A 23940-nucleotide genomic window follows, 5' to 3' on the forward strand; every position below is an offset into this window, starting at 1 on the left:
AGGGTTGTGGTGCTGGAGGTGTCTCCTGCTCAAGCCATCAGCACCCTGCTCTGCCACAGGCACAGGGCTGGGAAAGCAACAGCTTGGCACAGGGCAGGAAGGAAAGTGACTACACATGTGGTGGCTCCCTGCTTCCCATGGGATGAGTTAACTACTGTTATCAGTAACTTTCCAGTCAAAAAATAGATAATAGATTTTAAATGCACTGTAACTGGGCTTTGACTTCCTCCTGAGTCCGCTGTGACTGCCTTCTGTTTTTGTATTTAATGGCTGAGATCATGGTGACATTGGCTGTGCCCCATGTATCATGTGTCTGCTAGAGAAACAATTGCCTTTGTGCGACACCTATACAACCAAGCAGCTCACGTTGTAAAGGTTCAGAAACTTCTAGAGTATTTTGAATAAAATCCTATATTCAGTCGCAGCACCTGAGAGCATTAGAGGGGGGAGCTGACAATTTCTTCTCAGCTTTATCTGCAATACGTATGCTAACACCTCACAGACAGAAGCACTCTACAGACAAGTGGCAGTGCAGCCCATGCAAGGCAATTCCCAGAGCACAGCTCTCAGACTGTAGCTCTAAAGGAAAGCAGTAAACAATTTAGCAGCCCACCACCACCTGGGACAATTCAGGATGCTTAACTGAGACTTACATAAGAATTCAAGCAGGACTCACACAACTACTGAAATTGCCATTTACGTACAGTGAATAAGGGGCAATGAATTCAACACTGTCAAATTTACCTTTTTGCAGATTTACCTTTTGGGGGCCAAACAGTAGCAATCTCACCTAGCCTACAGCATGCTGGTTTTATACTTCAACTGGAACAAGCAGAAGATTCATTTAGTTCAAGCTGTTTTGGGACTATCTGTACCATCCACGCAGCTGGGGTGCTCTGTGTGTTGCACTCAGCTGCATACACCTCTGACACTTGTGTCTGCAGAAGAATTGCTGTAAATTAACAGACCCAAATTCCAGAAGCCCTAATTATATATAACAATGGATCTGTTCAGCTGACAGGACAGAGGGACACGCACAAACACTACACTGCATTTAATACAGTGAATGGCAGTCTGTAAATACAATCAATTAGATCATCTAAACAACATCCAGCAGCTTCTCTTGCATGATTTTGTACAGCACAGACTATAAAAGCTGCCTTCACTGCTGTCATACGCTCTCAAATAGCAAAGCAGTAAATAAGTGGAAGTTTTATTAAGTAGAAATATCAACTAGCAATTGACTAGTGTCACAAAGTTCAGATTCCAAATAACCTAATTTTTGTGAAATATTTGTAGAGGAAAGATTCTTGTGCACCTCTAACACCATAAATAAATACCTTAATACTACAGATCACCTTCTACCATCTCAGTCACATCCTGAGACTCCTAGCTTTGCAAGGCAGAGGAGTTGCTCTGGTACTGAATCATCACTCTGGCAATTGTATCAGACAGCTGTTAATCATGACCTCTGTTAGCGCCGTTTCAACCTCTTCACAAACACTCAGTAAGCAACATTTGGCATAGAGATGGAAGATTCAAGCCTCTGCTCTATGTATTGTCTGAAATTAACTAAGCCAGAACAGGGTAAACAAGGCGTGTATGTCAGTCTTTGAGTGTTTTATGATGCCTTCAGAATAATCTAAGCCATTTCGAAAGTTGTTCTCATTATAAACACAACTGCAATGATCTCCAGGAGATCACAGAACAAGGTAAATCTAGCCCGTGTATGAAGGAAGTAAGCCATACCCCTTCTTCCAACACACCTCTGACAAGGCTGAGGATGTATGGGGAAATTGGACAGGATTGTTCTCCTTAGCCTTTGGCACTACTCTAAAGAAACTTCCCTGGAACCAATTCATCTGCCTGAATATAGGCACAAAAAGGCCCCTGCAAAACCCAGAAGGCTGGCTCCTGTAATACGTCCAAGGCCAGACAGCAAAGCCACACCTGCCAGGAATTCAGACCAAAGTCCTGGCCGCTCACCTTGCTGCCTCTAAAGCCACTTACATGCTGGAATGAAGAACACAGCAATTGCTCCTCTGCTTGGTACTGAAAACATTCTGAGAAAACTGAACTTCTGGGTTAACAATGGTTTGACATTTGAAACATCTCCAGAAATTGCAGAATGCCAAATTTCAGAAACCAAATCTCATCTTCGCTTCCCTCTGACTCCTCAAGAATCAAGTGGCATATTGCTGAGAACTCCACATCCACTCTCCTCACTTTCATTTTAGCAATAGATTTGGACTCAGCTCTCAGGAATAAGTCTCAACCACTCCTTCACATAAAGTTAGTCAGAAGAATGATGCAGTAATTTGGGTACAGATGCTAGGACCTGCTCAGTACCCTTATCCAGGACACAAGCTCACAAAATGACTATTCTAGATATCTCCTCTCTTTTCAAGCAGCAACTGGAAATACCCACCCATGTGAATCAAACAATTTCAAAGTCAGTGAGTGTAGCCCAGCAGACCTACCCACTCATTGCACATTAGCAGGTGCCAGTGCCATGTGAACTGATCTCCCAGGGCTTTATAACAGCTCCAGGAAGGCTAGCTTTGACTAACTAGGAAAAAAACACAGCAGTGTTCTTACCTTGATTCAGACTTTTCAGTTAATGGTGCCATTTTCTTAGCCCCTTAATTTCATCCCATATGAGCATAAGAGTTAAGGAAGCCTTTCACTGTGTTGCCCAGTCACTTGGCTGCTGAAGTGTACCAAAAAAATTGTGGAAACCTTTCTCTTACTCCCTGGCACCCTTAAATACTTTGCTCCTCCTCCTCCTGTGCTTTTATTAGCCAGCGGGTTCTTAGTCACACCATGCTGTCACTAGGCTTGCTCATCATCAGCCACCCCCACCCAGCCTGCTTGTCACTCGCCTGCCACTGTCATCAGGCCCGATGCTGGCTCTTCCTGCAGCTCTGGAGCTGGGGAAGAGAGGGAAAGTTGGGAGATGACTCTGTGGTAGCAGGGAGATGAGACGCACTACAGAAGGGAAGCAACAAGCAAGCCTTGTAGAAATACTTTATTAAAGCATACGGGAAGTACTTGAAAAAGAGCTTTTTCCTCTTTCTTTTTCATAACCGGAGAGTATCTGCCTATCAAGGGAGGAATGTTTTCATTAGCAGTAGACATGGTAGATCCTATTTCAATGGGTAGGAGCTGAAGGGTCACAGCTAAAGTTTCTGCACTTGGCAGCTGAGATTCCTCACATAAATCCTCATGTGTCACACAGGGAAACAAACCACTTTAATGATTACTAGATGTTATATGATGCGCACGCCATGGGTTTCATAGCTCACATGAAGGGATGTTTTAAGTCACAACATACTACAGTGTCCCACACCTTAGCACTTCCACCACTCCACAGGCTTGCACTGGGGTGGAAGTGGTGCATTCAGGATGGCAAGGGGTGTTGTTTGCCCGCAGCCTGATTCTGGATTGTGATGCCTCAAATACGCACATATCGTCACTGATCTGCTGTCAAACCAGGGGACTGAAAAAATGTACTGATAATTATTGCAAGGCAAGCATCTCCTAGCAAGTGAGGCCCAGAAAGCAACACAGGTGTCCTGAGCTGCTGATTGCAGAGGGCACAGAGCGAAGGTTACTAAGTGGGTCAACACTTATGCTAACGTCATACTCGCCATAAAACATTAGCAAAGGACAGAACAAACAACTCCAAATGCTACATATGTAAGTGCACACCAGTGCACTGTGAAATTCCGATTTACAGCATGCCCCCGTTTTATTTCCTGCCAAATATACATTCAGCACCCCAATATTTATCTCTCATCAAGTGTTTAACTCTTGGCCAATAAAGGCACAATTCTGACTTGGCACACTGACTAAAGGGGCCTGAAGTGGCTGGAAAATTCTGCTTCAAAAAGACCAATCCCCATTCCTAAACATGTACTTTGCAGTATCTGATTACACTAAACAAAGGGTTCCCATGCCCACAATTAAAGACTATTCTGCAGAGGGCTCAGATTTGGAGTTTTGGATTCTTCTACCCCAGTAAGTATCAGAGGTACTCACAACATTCAGGTTGGGATTCAGGTTCTAGCCCCTGAAAAGTCAGGTGTACAAAACTCCTAATAAAACAGCAAACCAGAAAAGATAAGGAAAAATAAAGAAACCAAAAAAAAATCCCACACAACACTGTCCAATGTAAACTGTACAATCATCACCTTCAATTACTTGAAACACACTAGTTTAGACAACAGTACAAAACAGTAGACCTCTCTCACCACCCAAAGAAAACCTCCTTTATCTCCTTCTCAAGTGTGCTCTGGAGCCTGATCACAGAGTTTTTTGGGCAGAAACCATACTACAAAAATATCAGCTAATGAATGAGAGAATAGCACCTATGCAGAGACAAAGTAGGGAAGGATCCAAAATAATCTGCACAACAAAGGAAGCATTTGGGATAACTGTGACAGACCCAGCTCTAGGACATTCCAGACCACTGCCCTAGCCCTTGGAAAACCTACCCTCATCATATCTGTTTTGCTGTCAAATCCATACACAGACTCTCTCACAGGAGGGAGCAGGCTACTTTCACTATAAGCTACTCCACAAATCATGCTGCACAATCAACAGGGGTGTTTGTTTGTTTTAATAAATATCACACTGCCACACAAGTTCTTTTATACCTCTCCAATATGCCACAGGACAGTGAAATGCAGCCCAAAAAAATAAGGTTCTTCTGGAAGATCTGGGAGATTCTAAGTAAAAGCTATGAAGTATCTGCAGAATGAGGAAGGTGGCAAGCGTACTTGCATCATGCTTGTGTTTTTACCTCAGTTTCCTCTGAGTACTGGGGTTTGACTCACAAAACAAAACTCAGACAAAATAACATGCTGCTGCTAGAGTTACACCCAACACCATGATTGAGAAAACTCACTCACCCAGGATCCTGGTCCTGCTGGGCTGGAGCGTCTGCTTTGTTACAAAACAGCCACCCCAGTTCTGGTTGGGATACTTCTACAGCACACTTCTGCTCAGAGATGAGCCCTAGCTTGCCACAAACCTCCAACTCCCTGATTCTCTGGGATGTTTGAGACTTGAGCACGAACCCCACAGCACAGTTCTCCACAGCTGAGAGCTACAGGAACCAGTGTCACTGCAGAGTGCAGCACTGCAGGTAGCCCCTGCTGCCTGCCAGGCAGTGCAGTGCAACTGCACAAGGACTCAAGAAGCACTCACACTGATCCCTGTGGCGTGAAAGGGCTCAAACTGTCACCAGAGACTGAGGAAGACTCAATTTAAAGATGCATACAAGCCTTTTAACAACTCTGGATAAGCACATAATCTCATAGTATGAGCAAATCCATAGGGCTAATTAAGGGCTAGCAAGAGACCCTTGTAACAAGCAGACAGCCTGTCAAGTGGGGAGAGAGAAAGAGAGAAGTGTAGGCTACAAGACAAACAGCTAGAAATCTTTCTTAAACTGCTGAGAAAAGCAAATGTATGATTTGGCTTCCTTATTGAATTGAGGAACTCTCCCAGTGTCCCTTCTGGAAATAAGAGATACTCTGTAGGCTGTTGATCTATCATTTAAAACAACCCAAATTACTACCTGGTAGGGTTATAATTGATCAGGATCTGAGGTCAACATCTTCAGAGACTTCAGCCAGAGACATAGGTTTCCATTGAACTAACAAGTGAGCAGGAGCTGGGAAGCAATGCCTCATGCTGACAGAGGCTGGGAGCGATCAGCTGTTCAGCAGCCTCCTGAGCAGCACTTCCCCCCAGCTGCTAACTCGTCTAAACTCTCAGACTTGAGCTGTTAGCCCATTTACACTCTCACACATAACAAAAAGTATAGCCTTGCCCTACCTTGAACAGTTGCTGTCTATGGTCCAGGAAATTTTGTAAAATCAAGGGCCTGCTAAATAATACTGCAGGAGGAAAAACTTAGGACTGTCATGCTTATCCAAGTCCTAACGAAACTAATTGTAGTTACACCATGCAGTCAAGGAAACATACATCCTCACCTGCACACCAGCAACTCTACCCCTTTGCACCCAGCATTGCCACTTATACTCAGGTACAACAGAAGTAAAACCTGCACAGTGTGATTCCTGGATTAGATTCATCAATCTCCTAGTGCACACTGTCTAGCAACTGCACGATCTGCTCCACTAATACAGAAAACAACAGATGACAATTCTTAAAACAAGCTTAGCTTACCAGTATCTGATCCTTAGTGATCCAATCAGTCTGTAATTCAGTGAAAGGCACTCCTGGCAGTGAAAGTAACTGAATACAACCTAATCAATATTAAAAGCTTTGTAATGGCATTAGCTGTCTACCAGCGTTTTACCAACTATTATCAACAGTTACCAACTTTTGTGCTGTAGAGGCTTGAATTAACCTTAAGGTACAATCAGGAGAAAATCATGCAAATAAGCTGGTTTTTGGTAAAATTCACTCACTTTTTTTAAACGCTCAAAATACTAAATATTTGTCAGTCTCTGGGCAAGCAGTTGAGCTTACTAGCTATTCCAATAACAGTGGCTTAAGAAGAGATAAGAGATAAGATAAGAGAGCAGTAAAGAAGGGAATTAGGAGAAGCAGCCACAAAGAAAATTCGGACTGTGCTGTCTATTCATCTCAGTATTTTTCTGCAATGCACCTCTCTGCACCCTTGCTAAAGACAAGCCAATATAGAATCACAGAATCCTTAGAGTTAGAAGGGACCTTTAATGGCCATCTAGCCCAAATCCCCTGCAGTGAAGAGGGACTCCTGCAGCTTGATCAGGTTACTCACAGTGTGGTCCAGCCTGGTCTTCAATGACTACAGGTACGAAGCTTCCACCACATCTCTGAGCAACCTGTTCCAGTGTATCACCACTCTCACTATGAAAGACTTTTTCCTTACATCCAACCTAAATCTACCCCCTTTAAGCCTGAAACCATTTCCCCTTATTCTATCACCACAGATCCTCCTAAAGAATCTGTTCCCCTCTTTCCTGTATCTCCCTTTTAAATACTAGAAGGATCTAATATAAAATCAGACTGCTCTCTGGTCCTCTGTCCTCCAGGAACAAACTATAAGCCAAGAGGTAACGTGTTTTCCAGCAGAGAAGTTTGTGCATTCACAGAAATAAAGTCCCAGCAGTCCTGCTTGCAGCACTTACTGTATATGCAATTAATAAATATCCAGACTCGAAACATCAGGCAGAGGAGAAATGTGGATTTGACTAACTCAGCCAGCTGTCTGGGATTATCAACCAGATACATTTGTAACTACGAAAGCTAATGAAAAGGTAATCAGATCTCACAGCAAGTCATTGCATTTGGGAGTGAAGAAAGGTTTAACAATCCCATCTCACCCATTCCTCTCCCACCAGCTCTGGCTTCCACAATGATTTGAAGGCATCACTGAAGTTACATATGTCCTCTATGGGCAACACCCGAATATATGTTCAATGCAAGGAAATTTACTTAAACATCTCCAAGAAGACTAGAAGAAAAGCCAAACTTTCCTCACATCCTCTCCACCACACCAATATCTCTTGTCAGAGAGAGAAACAGTAACTGAATGACTAAGGAATGATAATGACTGCTGGAAGGTGCACTGCTCGGCTCTGATTCCCCTTGGCTTCTGAATAAATTTAAAAAAAAAAAACAACAACAACAACAAAAAAAAAAACATTGGTTATTTAGTGAGGCAGGACTGGCCTGTTAGTGTCAGTACAGGATTCTATCAAAACACTCTAGAGTTGTCATCGTTCTCCAGGAAGTTTAAACCCTTCACTGTAATAACTTGAAATGAAGTAAGAAAAGATCTTGCCCATCAGGCCATGAGCTGCTCCCACAATCCTGTATGTCAGAAGTCTCTTTGGTGAAAAACAACAACCCAACAGCCTCTAGTGAGCACCTACCTCTGGAGACCTGGGGGCACTGAAGTTTTCGTGTCTTACACTAACTCCCCTGTAGCAAATAAGCAAGAGCTATGAATCTACGAACAGATTGGGAAGAAATTAAGGAAAAAATTTGAAACACACTGTCCCTTCCAGCATCTCTGCCTCATCAACTCTCCATCTGCTTCCAAAAGTTCAACAGAAAAAAATAAAACTGTTTTCCTGCTTTCTACAAACTCATTCTCACTGTTCTGGTTTATGTGCAGTACTACACTGTTTCAACCTATTTTATAGTCCACAATGGGCAGGTGGTGTGACCAGCTGGAGCCAAAACAATGTTTTGTGCAACACCTTCCTCTAGGAGTCACCCTGCTCTGTCTCCAGGCAAAGGAGTGAAAGGACTAGATGCACCTTACAGCAGCCCATCTGGGTAACCTTCACCTTTCACTTGAAGCAGTGAATTAGAGAACTGGGAGGACAGCAACTACTGACCCACAAGCCCTGGGAAACACAGCCGCTAGTGAGCACAGGAATCTTTAGTAATCTCTACAGCACTTCTCAGCACGCAGTACGGGTAATTTCTCTCCTTTTAGAGAGAAACGAATGGATCAGCTAGACAGCCTTGGACTCAGTAGCATTTTCCATACCTAGGTCCTCCAATAAGAAAGCAAAAGATATAGTCAGGATTTCCTCACTGTTCCCTTAGACTTGCTTTGCTTCCTGTTGGCCTGGCTAGATAAATATTTTCATACAGCTGTGTTGAGGTAGAGATCTCTCACCCAGTAGCATCCAACACCCTTATAAACTATTCACATCATTTATATATGTACTTTTTCCTCTTCTGCCTTTGGTCCAACTCATCAGGGCTGCAATTGTGTCTCAGCCAGATGTCTAAGCTAAAGGTCTCAATTGAACAGTTGATCTGCATAGTACATAGCAGTTAAAAAACAACATGGTGTCCTAATTAGATCCTAAAAAACAAACGCAACATAGCATGGTGTACAAGTACTTCTCTTCATTCCCATAAGCTTCTGGCAAAAGGAAGACTCAGACTACAAAAAAGCAAGTATTTTCTCTCATGTAAAAGGATAAGAAAAAAAGCTATTAAAAGCTCCATGTAAGCAGGAACTGAGGTTAGAGTAAACCATCCTCCTCCAAATCTCTATGTGGACTAACCAAGTATAAGTACTGAATGCTGTTGTGCTCATTGAAGCACAGGTGTGCTATGCCTTAAATATCACTTAATGGCCATAGGACTGAGCACAGAGGGAAGCTCTGTGGCTCCCCGGGATATCTGTGACAATCCAGGCTTCTTAGAGATGCTATTTTCCAGACAAATGCCTGACAGCATAGTGCATATTTCCACCTGGAGGAAAACTCAGTATGGAGTTCCCTTCTCTTAAAGCAAAAACATAAAGGGGAGACAGCCCTTTGGCAGCCAAAGGACAGGATCAAATTCAGATTTTGTGTAAAATGGCTCAGCTCTACAAGAAAAACATACATTCTTGTTGCAAGTAATTGTGTCAGTTCAACAGCAGGGTGCTGCAATTTTGCTTTGAGGCAGTAGGAGGAAAATTACAGAAAACTCAGTTTGATACATTCTAAAAGGTTCTCTAGCTTTCTTTTCAATAGCACAGGCTTTCATCCCTCAGAGAGCACTAGGTCTTAAAAGAAATAGCACAGTCAGGCTGACAACAGCCTCTGCATGTTCAGTAGAGGCTTATGCAAACTCCTTTCCTCCCCTGTAACTGGAGGGGCTCTGTATCACTGAAGGAAAGAGACAGTACAGCGTTATGTGGGAAGGAATTGAGATGTCATACAGAGCTGAAATTTGAGATGCCTGCAGCACCCATGTAGACAAAAAGAGAAGGACAGAGACAGAAGAGACTGCCCTCCGATGCTTAGTCTTTTTAGAAAAGAAAAAAAAGAAAAAGAAAAAGAAAACAGCCTCAAATAATTGTATTTGCCACTTCTTGGATACAAGAGATTCTGCCTTCTGAAACTGCTGCTTTGACCTTTGCCTTTCTGACCACAAACAGGATCGATATCAGAATAACTAAGGGGAAATAACTAAGTGGAATGAGACCAATGGTCTTATGCTTGACATGTGAGCCTCAGCCTTAACTGCATCTGGAACTTCTACTTCAATACAGAGCTTTCAAAGACTGAGTTGCTTTAGCCTTGAGCAAATAAAAAATTCAAAACCGTATCTCAGCACTGTCAAGCCTCAACCAATCCTGCACATTATCTTCGAGAAAATAGTAATCAAACTATCTCTTCTAAGAAAAGCAAGATCATCTTCACCGGCATTTGTAGCTGTCCTGTCGCTAATAACCCCAAATCTAGCCCAGTAGCCCCTGGGGGACCTCATCTTATGTCACCAACAAAATAATTTGTCCTGATCCCTGATCCCAGCCCAACAGCTTATGTCTGCTCCAAATCAACACAAAGCCGTGTTATGAATCTTGATATTCTCTTAAGCCTAGCCCAGTGTCTTACAGATGAAGCAATTAATCCAGCCCAATGTTGCCATAACCCAAAGCTATCCTCTAATTCAATGCATGGTAGCCATGACCAAGTCTAAAGCTTGTACACATGCACTGCTACTAAATTTAGATTAATAGCCCATTCAAGGCCAATTACTAAACTCTGGACCTTACCCTAAGCCCTAACTCTCAATGCAGTTCCAAAATTTAACTTGTACCATGTGTTCCTGACATAGACTAAGGCACAAAGTACTTACTGGTATCAACATCAAAACCAACAGCAAAGGATATCACAAATGCAGACAGGAAATGAGAAAGGTATCCAAAGATTAAAAAAAAAATAAATAAAATAAAATATTTTTGCCCCAGCAAGGATCAAATGCATCCATGAGTTACCACAAAGTAGCACTCTGAGCTCGATGCTTTTCCAAGCACTAGATATTTTGACTGTGACAAGATCCTTCCCCTCCTGCAGGTTGCTCACCGCAGTCAGCTGAACTCTTCAGGCGCAGCTGAAAAGTGCAAGATCCTCTGCCAGTGACTTCCACTCCAGCTTTTCTTCACATACAACTGTTCTGTCACAGCACATACCTACAAAAGGCAAATGGGGAGAAAACACTTTTAGTGCCACTGGTCCTGCTGTCCAATACATCTACAGAGAGATCTGTCCCAAAGCCATCAGCTGTTCACAGAAGTACTGTTACATATAGAAGAACTAATTCCCTTTGCTTACCATGCGGGAAACAGAGTTAGTACAAACATCAGGCTGTGCAGATCCACATCAAAGCATCCCCTGTGTAAGAGCCAATCCTTAGGGTTGTCTCCAGTGAAGGCTGAAGCACATCCGTTTTCATGCCTTTCTGCTAGAGATCCCCCCAAGCAGCAAGGACAGCTGAATAGCACAAATACTCACGCCTCCTCCCAACCTACAGCCTGTTTGCTAATGTAAATCACTGCTGATTTCAGCTTAATTTAAAATACTGGTTTGCAAAATGCAGAGAAATAAGTGAGCGCACATCTTATTCAGCTATCGCTAATGCATGAATAGACTTGTCTGACACAAAGCCTAGTCTGGGAGCTAAGAGTAGTAACCATCACATGATGGGAACTCCCCACTGCCAGGAGTTCCCCTAAGAAATATATCAGTTTCTCTTTGGACAAATTCTGTGGTTAGAATACGCAGCTAGACAGCCACAGAGGCTGAATTTGCAAAGTGTTGCAAATTCTGTGCAAACTCTGAGTGTTGATGGTTACTAAGTGTGACTATTTAACTCCAGTCCAGTAATAAATCTAAATAGTTATATTTGACATTGATTCAATAGACGTCTTTACTGTTTTACCCAGTAACACAGCATCCTGGCTTTAGCAAGCCATCTTTTCATGTCAGAGAATAAGGTAAGTATTGATACCACTCAAATTTAATCATGTCGTTTGTCAGGCTTAACTAGATGTCATTTGATGGGCTGAATTAGTCAGATAGCTTTCCTAGGCTTCTTCTGCACTGAGTGGAAGTGTGGATTCTCTAGAGTGCAATCTGCCCTCCTGGCATTTGCCTGTATGTAGTAACATCAGAAAGACCCTGAGGAGATCAGCGGTTCAAGTTACACACCTACACTGGATGACTAACAAACCCCAACTGTGCTTTATTCGGGCTCTGAGAGGAATGAGGTTACCTCTTCTGACAAGCAATGTCAGTCCAGAACCTCCAAGGGCGCAGTACAACACCAGTGGGGCAGCCAATGTGTCTCAGAGGTTGGATGTGCTGAGGAAGTACAGGTTGTAAACATGGCATGGCGGAAAGGTGATGATCAGGGGTAAAACTCTCAGACAACATCAGAGACCTTGCCTGTGAGCCATCTCAGAACATGCCCACAGACCACCTGTAATAGCAGGTTCCTTTCTGTTTTTTAAAGCCTCAAGTTTTCTTTCAGAACTCATTGATGTCATGAACAATGAGCTTAAGTGAACCAGTACGGATTTTTAATAGAAGTGAAATAGTCCTTGGAAGACACAAGATGAAAAAAAACAGTTTTCTGTCTAGTATAGTCTAGTAGTTTCCTCATCTCCAACAGGTAGAAATGAATAGATGGAAGCACACAAATAGCCTTGTATGTTAGACAGTACACTTGAAAGGATCATTTGCCAGTTATGGGAAGACAAATCTTATAGCAGGTTGTCTGCAGCATGTGTCAAGATGATGTTAAGATTTCAGTTGCAGGCCAAGCCCTGGTTTTGCAGCTGAACAAGAAGCTGACATGTTGGCATTATCCATGGTTTGTTTGCTCTCCCAACCGTCAAGCAAAAGGCTGAAGCTGGCCACAGCCACAGCTACCAAAAGCACCTCAAAGAAGAAAACATGTTGCTCATCACAAGGACTAACAGCTAGGCTGAAAGGGGAAGAATAGAACAAATGCATGCAAGGAGCCCTGGTGGTGACCTTGCTCTGGAGAAGGTTCTCATCTGGCCCCTGGCCAGGGAGCACAGAAGGATGTGGGAAAACATGCAGACCATGGCTGGCTGTATTCCTATCCAGAAGAGACAGCTAATCATTCAGCCTTTCCTCTTAGAAATACACCCCTGAAGAATCATAGGAAATTACTTTTTGGTAAAAAGCAATGCAGGAGTAACAAAAGGATTCAGCTTTAACAAATTTACACCCACTACTGTTAGTGACAGAACTTCCCTTCCTGCCAGTGGCAGCAAAACTAAGGAATCTGATAGTGCCAGAGATGAAGAATATTGCTGAAAAGGTTTTCAACATTTAAATTCTTATTTTATTAGCCTTCAGCTGTGTTGTTTTATCTGCTGTTACAGCTTGATTTCCATTGTAACAGAAAAGTCCACTTGAAGGAGTTAGTAGGATGACAATTGGACTAAATGATTCTAGCAGTCTTTTTCAACCTTAATGCTTCTATGATTATAAGATGCTCTTCAGGAAGACATTCCACCAAGTAGTGCAGAAAGAACCTGGGCATATCCTGCACAACTGGGCAGCTTGCCAGGCCTGTGCTCAGCTGGCCACAATTAGCAACATATGGGAGCAGATAACCTGTGCTCCTGCTCCAGCACTTATTTCTTAACAGCATCTGTTCAGAGTGAGTGTTGAAATTGAGCAAACTGAGGAAAAACTATAAATAAAAAATAAAAATAAATAAAATTCCAACACCAATGGTAAGGTGTAAACATTCCTTGAGCTTCCCAAAATTCAGATTCTCTGTCCAATAAGGCATTGTTGCACATGACAAGCTGTGGTTTGCATTGCTTTGATGCATCAAGTCTCAACCTCAGTCTGTCCAGGCACCTAGATCTGATTAAGGAGCATTTTAGAGTGCCAGGGGAAGGGAATATTAGGAACAAGGTGGGAATTACAAAAATCACAAGGTCCACATTTTTCCTGGTGTTTATTAAGGCTGAGTGTTTCCTGGTGTTTCTCTTCATTCTGAATGCTGATACAATGCCTGACATCACAGTAGCACACTACAACAAGGTACCCAGCTCCTTTTCCCTTTCTCATATCAACAACCAGTAACCTGGCACTTCTTTAAAAGACTGGACACAGGCCATGTTCACTCAAACCACATCCCAGTGGAGAAAGCAACACTGCCAAAAGCAAAAAGGAGAGGCAGAAAACAGGAAAAAACTTTTTCTCACAGACAGTGGCCAAGCATGATCAAGCAAGACAAGTCTATGTGTACACCTGAGAGCACAGGCAATGCCTAATGCAGGCATAGACACCTGCTCAGTACACTGCAGTTTGTGCATTGATTTTGGACACTTCACAGTGCAATTCCACCCAATGATCCAGCAGACAGCACAGCTCCTGTGCCCCCATTGGCAGCAGTGGAAAACTGTGCGAGTCCCACCTGAAGGTGGTGGGATTGCAGCAGAGCCACACAGCCTCCAGCTCTAGAATTGGAGGTGCCACGCAAAAGAAACACAGGAGTTTCACATTGTTTTCGAGATAAAAAGAGAAAGGAGCTGACCTGCTTGACTTCATCACATTGTTTGTACAGGACCCTGTGCTTTGTGCACTGAGCTGCAAAATTAAAGCAAATGCAATGACAATGAAATCATAATCAAATACATCAGTGTGGGGCCAGCTTTGGTGTGGAAAAGCAAAAGGTTGGGAAGAAAAAACAAAAACTCTAAACAATACTCAGATCTGAAGGTCAGTTCTGCAGCCATTTAGAAAAAGAGCCACTTTAAATTGTTAAGATTAGCAGGATAACAATATTATTATTTTGCTGCTGTCCATGTAAGAACGGGGAGTCCATTTTTCAAGGAATCTAAACGGAAAAGATGAATGAAGGAGGAACGCGTAGAGATGAGGAGTGACTTGACCCTGGATCACATAACACCAGGATCAGGGCCAGGAAGAAACCATGGTTCCACTCCTGGCACAATGCTCTTTTCACTAGTCCGTACTTCTTCTAAGTCTGGAAGCAGACACTTATATTTATCTAGAGGGACTGAGGGTGTTGCCATTGCAAACTGTCGGTCACCATCCCATCAGCTGGAGGCTATCAGAGTATTTCAGCACACTGTGCAAATGGGAAAGCTGTGAGCAAATCCAGCAAGAAGCATGAGCAGGTAGGGAACATGAGAGCAATGTCTTGAACAACAGCAACTGCTTCTTATCCTTGGTCTGAGATATGGCAATATTCCTGAGTCCTGGAAGTCGTAAGACTAGTTGTTCAGATAAGAAAATCTATCAATTAATCTTATAAAAATGTCTTATCTGAACCATTCCATCCTGACCATTCTATTTCAGTATCACACACAACACCACCATCCTCAGCCAGAGCAGCAAAGATGAGATTCTGAAAACCCTTTAGCTCATTACAATTAATAACAATATTGTGAATCAGTCTGTTATTGATAATAGTAACATTGCAGATGGCTCAACTTTTTGATCGTTTACTAGATTTTAACAAACTATTCATATGTGATGTATATGGACTGCTTATGGACAGATGGCCAGTGTTCAGTTTGTGTCTATGGAGTGAACAACTCATAAAAACTGCTTTGGGACAGTGAGAAGAGGGATCAGTGATACTACTAAGAGCCTGCATGCAAGTCCAAACCCTGTAAAAGTATACCACTGAATTCAACAAGAGAGGAACAAACGCATTCCCAACTTGATCTCATTCTAAAAAGCTGTCTTAGCTCTTCTCCATTATAAGACTGAATTCCTCTAACGGATGACTCTTTTATCTTAGTGAGTTTACTTAAACCACTGGCTTTGCTCACCCACTGCTCAACAAACATGACCTATATTGTATGTGATCTCCAAACAGAAATTCCTTACACGGGCTACTCAGGATTCAACTGTATTGAAAAAACATAGTACATAATATATGAGCTCAAGTCTTCTGAAAAGAAGCTCCTCTTGGCTGCTGCTGTAATTCCTCTTCCAGGTTTGGTGAGTCCGATGTCTGACAGCTTGCTTTTGCCTGCCTAAAGAAGCCAGCAACATCTACCTTCAGCTCTTCCCTAACAGTGTGGTCCGCACAGTTTCTGGTCAGCAGTGTCAGCCCAGCACAAAAGGACCCTCCCTGTTCAGGTGTGACAGTCTTTTTGGTTGGGTAAACCAGTAGGTGAGCCTCACAGATAGAAATTGCTCAGAGGCAGCTAATATGTACCAGTAAGGCATCCCATAATGCAGCCTTCCCAACAAGAGCATAGGCACACAGGTCGCAGATGGTCAGTGGCAGCTTTCAGTCCCATGCAGAGTTTAAGAACACGTCTGCACACAAAGGGAGAAGAGAAGGGGATATCAATGGAGCAGACTTAACACTGCTTTTCAAGGAAGTTTTCATTGATCAGGAAACCATATTAGAACAAGAGAATAAACTCCTGTGCCTGCATCCAAGACACTATCAGTACTGATTCAAGTTTAGTCCTCAGCAATGCACAACTGCCTATTTCCATAATCCAGTGGTTCTCCTTTGAAAGGGAAGGAGTGTCAGCATCATGAAGAGGGGAAACAAAGAACAACGCTGCAGTGATGCCAGAGCTTAAGGCACATTCTCATTTTGTCTCCATTTTCCATTAACTAACGTTGTCAGGTCCACAGAGGCGACATATGACTTACTGCAGGGTAATACCATTTAGATACAGACATTACTCTTTCCTGACCCCAACCTACGTGAGATTAGAATCACCCCCTCCTACCCTCACCTCTTTCAGCACTTCTATATTTAACTGCAGATTAACTCATTTCCTCTTTGCACGTGAGATTAGAGTGTCCCAAGCGCAGTCAGCTCAAGCAGAGCCTCAGTGCATCCCCGTGTAAATCACCACTCATTACACATACTAAAGCATGTCAAGGAGGAGAATGAGTCACTCTCTTCATACTCAAACTAAACACTTGCTTCTCAAGAAGTAAAACTGGCAGGCAGCCCAGGCCCCAAAATAGTAGGAGATACCTCCAGTACTAATCTTCCCCCATCTGTTATATAAATATCTCAAAAACACAAGAAGTGCCACTATTTACCAAAGTGTTGGAATGAAATGTAGGTCGGTGTCCAAGGCAAAGGGTTGAACACACTGTGACTTGGCCTCTGGACATGGCATTGATTGCATTTCTCTAGGAAGAAATAATTGCCCCTCATACCAGGGAGGGGAGGGAAAAAAAAAAAAAAAGAAAAAAAAAAGAAAAAATCTCACTAAGGTCATGCTCACCACTCTTGGTTCAAAAAAGCTGTGAGCCATAAAATTGCTGGGAGGGAGTAGCAGGGAACGGGGAAGAGAACTTCTGCTTGCACACAACCCTCCTTTCCATCTTGACAGGACTGTGCAAGACAGACTGTGTTTATGTATCTAGCTGACTGCCCCACAAAACACTTGCAGCCCTAGGGCATAAGAACTTTCGTTGCTGCTTGAGACAGACACTGAGAGGCTGTACATTAAGCTGGGACTTTAACTCCAGCCACGAGTTAACTTCACAGTGAATATAATTTTTCATAGCTAACAACGATGGCAGTGAATTTCACCTCAACAAGCACAGAAAGGATGAAGCATACAAAACTCAGAATGGGAATAAGGTTTTTGGCCTTTGCTTTTATATCAAAAGTCCTTTAAAGCACAAGCACTTATTTTCCTCATCCCCATAATGGTAAAACCTCTCTTGTTCTAACACTTCAAGAGAAGAGGCCCCCTTAATTTTAAGTGGCTGTAATAATAGGCCTCAGTATTTCTTGCCAAGAATAACAGAAAATCAATGCGAACCGAGAGCAGGGAGACACGCAGGAGAGCTACTGGCATTTGCTTCAGCACAACAGCTGGAATAAGTTGTCAATTCTTCTTACTGTATCTTCCAACTACACTGCCTGGCTAAGGGAGCTATTAAAGGAAACAAAACGGTCACGACAAGCTTATGACACAGCTCAGAAGCAATAGCAGTCTCTTCGTGATTCAAAAAACTACGGAATGACAAACAGATGGAAATAAGAAATAAAGCTGTGGAATGACACAGGAGGGCTCTGTTGTGGATTGCTGGAGCAATGGGGCATGGCAGGCAGATGTACAGTTGCCAGTGCAGAATCTGTCGGATCTAATTCAGTGACTGCATTGCCTACAAATGAAATCACAACATGCTAGACAGACAACTGTTATAATTTGGTGCTCTTGCGCATATTATAAGAAATGGATGAACATATCCTTTACTCTCTGTATTTCAGTGTGAAGTGGCTGAATTATCCCAGGAAGGCAAGGATCTGCTCTGCAGAGATCAATACCCACTATGGCAGTGGTGAATCTCTTTCAGCTCCATTATTCCCAGAGGATTATAAATAAATTGCAATGGTTTGCAGACATCCTTCTTTTCTTTAAAGGTAGATTGAAGGTCCTGAAATAGTTGTTGTTTTTTTTTTTCCTGGCAGTATGAGGTCGCTGCATGAAATACACAGCAAACGGAGAACACATCTCAAAATCAATAGCATGCTTCCAGTGATTTGAGAGTCTGAAATGACGAACAGATGGAGATGGGAAAAGAAACAGTGCACTCCATGAGGTGACTCAGAAAAGCTAGCACAAATACACTATGCACGAGCTGTATACCTATAGGAAATGCTCCTCTGCTCCCTCTGTACATGAGTTACATGTTGCGATGAAATTGCAAGCATATCTTACGGCAATAAGACACTCCTTGCTTCCATTCCACCTGGGCATGTGCTCACACACTCTTATTTACCTGTTTGTACACCTTTTTTTTTTTTTTTTTTTTTTTGGCACCAAGACTTAACAAATAGGGTTATTTTTCAGTTTGTTCTCCTTATTGAGAAATTAGACTCAGACCCTGAGAAACACGATCCACTCCTGGCAAAACGAAGGGTAAATGCTAAGAGACTACATCAGGACTACAAGAAACAAGAAAGTGCTTCCTGCTCTAAGGAAAAGGTTCACATTTCATATTTCTTTAAACCCCATGTTGTTTAGATGCTTTTATACAGAACAGGGGAAAATTGATTGTAATCATTATGAGAAAAAATTCTCAGGAGATTCCTTGTCAACTCTGCACCTTCTGTTTGTACACTGCAAGTGATAAAGTGGATGGCAAGGTTACACCAGGTGTGAGTGCAGTTACACTGACAGTAAGGCATCCTCAGAATGGGTGATAACAACTCACTAAGAAACACTTCCTGCTGAGAATGCCTCTCAAGAAGCCTAAAAGGAGACTGCAGAGCAGCTCTCATAGGATCACTTTTTGGCCAGAGCATGCTGAGCTGCACATCCAACATACTGCAGGGGATAATGAAGAAGTCTCAGTGACACTGTGATTGCTGCTGCACTATGGAGCTCCCTGCTGCCCCGCAAACATGCTTTAAGATAATTTCTGTTTGACACAAGCACAAACTGTGAGAAATGGAAGATCAGGTTCACTACAGCAAAGGCTGGAGCAGCTACAAGGAACATGTTGAAGAGCTGGGATCATATCCCTACCTGGGCTGGGATTCGCAGTGCTTCAGGAGAGAGCAGCAGGAGGACCAGGCAGACTTTTGGAGCAGCCAGCCAAAAAATCTGACTCGCTAACAAATGTATAACAAAATAATACTGAGGGACCTCAAAAAATTAGACAGTTGAGTCAAATTAATGCTCAAGAGGCAAACATACATTGAAGTTACAGGAAAAGACTAGAGGAATATTTAGCTGAAAAAAGATGGAAGCAAAGAAGAAGAGATGATTGATTGCAGACTACAAGTGAAGCAATGAATTAATAATTGTGAAGCAAGATTGGGATGTGCCGATTTATTCTGTTTCATGCTATAAAAAGGCAGTAAAAAGTAACAGATATTCTTTTACAATAATAATAAAAAACGCAGCATATCACTCTGAGAAATTTATGACCACAGGCAAGGAGGGAGTACTATAACTGTACTGGCTTTCAAAAAAGATTAGACAACTGCATTAACATAATATCTACAGCTGGGAAAGCCACATGTAAAGTCACACAGATCATCAGCCCAATGGCATTGTTCTCAATTTCATTTGCAGTTTTTCACTTGCATCTCCAGGCAGGGTCTCCAGTTTCCAAGTCTTAACTGGATTCAAAAGGACTGTAAAATTCCTGTTCGGCCCTTAAAGGGTTTAGTGTGAGATGGACGCTCGGGCCCTGTGGGAGCACTGATTTAAGTTCTCAAAGATTCTGGATTTTGCCACTGCCAAGGAGAAAGCTTACAGTTCTCTCTGGTACAGCAACTGCTATTTCTACTCCTGCAATCTGGAAAGCTAACAAGCAGTGTAGCAAATTGCATAAAATCAACAGTCTTTTCCCTCCTAGAGCCTACCCTAGCTATGACTCAATCTGCTGCTACAAATGAAGATGAGGACCAAGAAATTCCATCTTTGGTCTCTATGCTCAGACCACCATAAAGTGCAAAGCCTTTGATGGAGATTCATGTCTCAAAACGACTTTAAAAGCCAGCTTGTCTTCAGCAAAGCCCTGGTGCTAAAATACGAGCCCAGATTAACTTCCCCTGTTTTAATAACAGAAGTAGTTCCAAAGAGTCACTCCAAAAACAGTGAAGTCTTCTCACATAGCTCTGACATCCAGTCTTTAGCCAAAGAATCTCTTTGGGAATCTCTTAAGCTTGAACGTTTCCAGAAATATCCAAAAGTAGTTATGGAGCTGCTCTAAAACTTTTCAGATCTCCTGGTCAAGAAAGGGCACAGTATGAAGTGTCATCTCCCAGTATAATACATCCTTGAGCACTGCACATCTAGAATGACACTGTCAGATCCATGATGCTTTCATAAAGCCTCACCTGCTGGAAACAGAAGACAGACAAGAATCTCAGCTTTCAACTAAAATAAACAGAAAAAACAACTTTCCAGAACAAAAACAGTGAGTTACTGACATGGTGAAGGTAAAGACTTGAATATCCAGAACGTATTAGAAACCAAGTGGCAAATAAAAGTCATTCTAACATGTATTCACACGTGACAAACAAAACACATTAAGTGAAATCCCTTAACCTGAGGCAGGGCTAAGCCATATGATGATTCAAGAACACCTGAAGGGGCAGCACCAGAGACAGCAGATAACTTCACACCATTCTGCAGGCATTATCTCTCGAGAAACATAGTTCCTATTTTAACATTAAGACCTCTGATATCAAAGGACAAGGCAGGGGAGTGTCAAAACAAGAAGCTGAAATGCTACCAATGAGAATAATTGTCAGAATACTTGGTGACATTTATCAGAAGCCACTGGTTCCCTTTGATTGCTGCTCCAGTGTGCTGCCATGGCTGGGCTGCACTAGGAACCTCCACTGAGCTCCATCATTCCCCATGAGCAGAAAGCGCCTCAGACTGCTTCTGCATCCTGCCAGGTGTCAGGCACTGCTTTAAGAAAGGCAAACTTGAATGAAATCAGAAGTTTTCTTCAGTCTCTTGGCATGGAAGCCTATCATGCCCAGTAACTGCACAAGCTCAAGAAAAGAGAGAGTTAACATTCACAGAGGAGGTTGTTTTCTCATCTGTCTTCCATGAGTGTTAACAGGTAGTTCTGTCCTTTTCTTCTGATGCCAGGAAAACGTGCCTTGCTTTGGTGTGACCTGAGAAACATGAGAAGGGTGTAACGAGCTCCACGAAAAAGCAGTATGAGAGTCTGAGCAGTAGCTTCCCTTGGATCCAACTCCTTTCACAGTTTACACTACAGTGGGCACAACACAGAATTTAATCTCATCTCCAGGGGGGTGGGTGCTTTTCCCTGTGAAGTCAGAGGACTTCACTAACAAAGTTGCAAGTCAGATGTTAATTCACTACAGAAGGTCCAATCATGACAACTCTTGTGCTTTAACTGTACTTCTTATGACAGCTGGGTTTTTCTGTAAAATCTGAGCTGCTGTATCTTGTGCAGTAACCAGGAATTTTAGATTTCAGCTTAATAAATTTCTAGGAACATCACTCAACACAACACAGAGCAAGATGTGAGCATGCCCTGAGATAGCTGCCACACAGCTATGTTTGCCCTGTGCTCCAGAGTGAAAAACAGAATGCTCTAGGTTCTAAGGTGAGATCAATTAAGTGTCCATGTAGGACACTTAATGTAAATCATGTAAATATACTTAATGTAAATCATGTAAATATACATGAGGCCTAGTCAATGCTTACTTCTCACATTCCTAAAGATCTGTGTCCCTTTAGAGATACTATTTCTCACCTTTGAAGGTTTAGGCTGCCAGCATCACCCCCTAGAGCTGACAACCAACTACATTTTGCTTAGAGAACACTGTAGTTCCACTGCAGAGAAGCACAGTAATGCTACCATCACCCGGCAGAGTAGATGCAGCTATTGCAGCCATTCATGAGCTGCTTTTTTTTTTTTCCCCTTTTCTTTGCCTTTTTGGTTTCTAATTTGCAAAACAACAACATGAATATGCAACAGCCTCTGTTTTCTTTGTGATACAGAAAATAAACTGGGGAAAGAAAACAAAATGTTGTAGAAAGATCCTGATATACTTTTTAAAAATTCGTAGCGGATTAATCATGACAATACTGTTAATCCGCTGAAGGTGTTCCTATTAATTGGGATTCTACAAAAATGCAAGGGCAGATACATTTCACAGCTAAATATCTCACAGAAAGGGAGATGCAGTGATAATCCAGCTAAGAACAGAGCACACCTGTTCAGGTTGTGCCACACATGTCATAGAATTTCTCTATATACAGGTAGAATGCTATAATTACAACAATAATTCTTCCTCATCCACTACACTAGTACCTGACATTTCAGGGGTGTCAATTGGAACAGTGAAAAAATAGTAAAACAATATGATCTTTACACATCTGGATACCTTCTCCTAGCAGTCACTCATCAGAATAGATGATATCCATGAGCCTAAATAAATGTACATTCCTCGTATTACCCATGAGATTATATTAAAGTACTCACGTGAATAAGCCAAGATCTGACCACTCTCATCTTGTTTATAGCTTTGCATAAGATACAAGCCATCAAGTGAAGTTGTTTTACAAACTCACTAAGCATGCTAAACTTTCAGAACAAATCCCATAAACTATATTCTCTGGGTCTTCAGACCTTCCCTAATATGGTCTCTAAATATCTGAGACATGAGGACACCTCACAAATTACTCAGATGAACTATAAACTTTTCAGACTTATCATTAAAAAAAAAAAAAAAGTCAGAGACAAAAAGATATGCCAGATTACAAATTGGAGCCAAGAGACAACTAAACCATGTGCTTGACAAGAGTGTTAGAAATGCCTAGTATAGCTCAGACAAAACAGTCAAATATGGTTGCAGAATTTTAAAAAAAGGAGGAAGAATATCATTGTACAGCTAAGAGACAACTATCCAGTACTCTTGTGATTTGTAAAATTGAGATGTTTTTCCACTTCAAAAACTAGAAAATCACTAAAGATCTGAGAAGTAAATGTGAGTCTAACTTTTCTGGCATCAAATATTAAGATCAAACTCAGCTTATTCAGTTCCATGAAAAATTTTACTACTCTTACTGATGTCTTTACAAATGTCTATACATTTAATCCAAGTCAATATTTTGAGTCTCAGACAGTGCTGCCATTTATGAGAGCACATCTTGGTTGGATGAATTCACTATTAATTCTATTACAGAGTTAGTCCAGACCATTTTGCCCTTCTTCACAACTAAGGAAATTTATACCTAGCAATTACTTTGACTTCATGGACATTCACCAGCTAGACCATATCAGCTCTGTGCAGAAACACTAGCAGAAATACTAAAAGAGAAAGGACAAACTCTTCTCACTCCTTTCATCCATCCCTCTTCAATCCTACACTGCTTTTTGCAAAGGGAATTAATTAAGCAGACACTCTGCATATAAGCAGTTCACCCCAGCCCAGACGTTGATAAGCAGAACCTAGCCATGCATTCAAGAGCAGTGAATGCTTTGGCCCAAGCAGACAATTTTCTCTGAATAGTAGGGGCTGACAGACCTTTTGAATGTGACTTATTAAAAACAGCCTATGATCCAGAAGACTTGTAACTCAACTGCTTTAAATCTGGCTTATAACGTGATGAGAAATATCTTTTGCCTTCCATCCATTCAGATAATAGAGAGCTTGGCTTTACTA

At 42.1% G+C, this 23940-nt stretch overlaps 1 protein-coding gene across 28 annotated transcripts in view; it reads right to left on the minus strand.

Annotated features, from left to right (window-relative positions):
- The window catches only part of SORBS1 (sorbin and SH3 domain containing 1), a 162418-nt gene that overhangs the window by 71490 nt on the left and 66988 nt on the right, over positions 1-23940 (minus strand). For 6 of the 28 annotated variants that reach the window (XM_042817968.1, XM_042817959.1, XM_042817960.1 and 3 more), the window contains exon 1: positions 2599-2751. In XM_042817968.1, the coding sequence (XP_042673902.1) occupies positions 2599-2630 (32 nt within the window). In that variant the 5' untranslated portion in view covers positions 2631-2751. Of the gene's footprint in view, positions 1-2598; positions 2754-10844; positions 10952-23940 lie in introns of those variants that run through there. The other 22 variants (XM_042817984.1, XM_042817982.1, XM_042817981.1 and 19 more) reach the window with 7 other exon arrangements.

Source organism: Centrocercus urophasianus, unplaced genomic scaffold (genome assembly GCF_019232065.1).
Source record: "Centrocercus urophasianus isolate 14NV4802_14NV808 unplaced genomic scaffold, USGS_Curo_1.0 seq_17, whole genome shotgun sequence".
Lineage (NCBI taxonomy): Eukaryota > Metazoa > Chordata > Aves > Galliformes > Phasianidae > Centrocercus > Centrocercus urophasianus.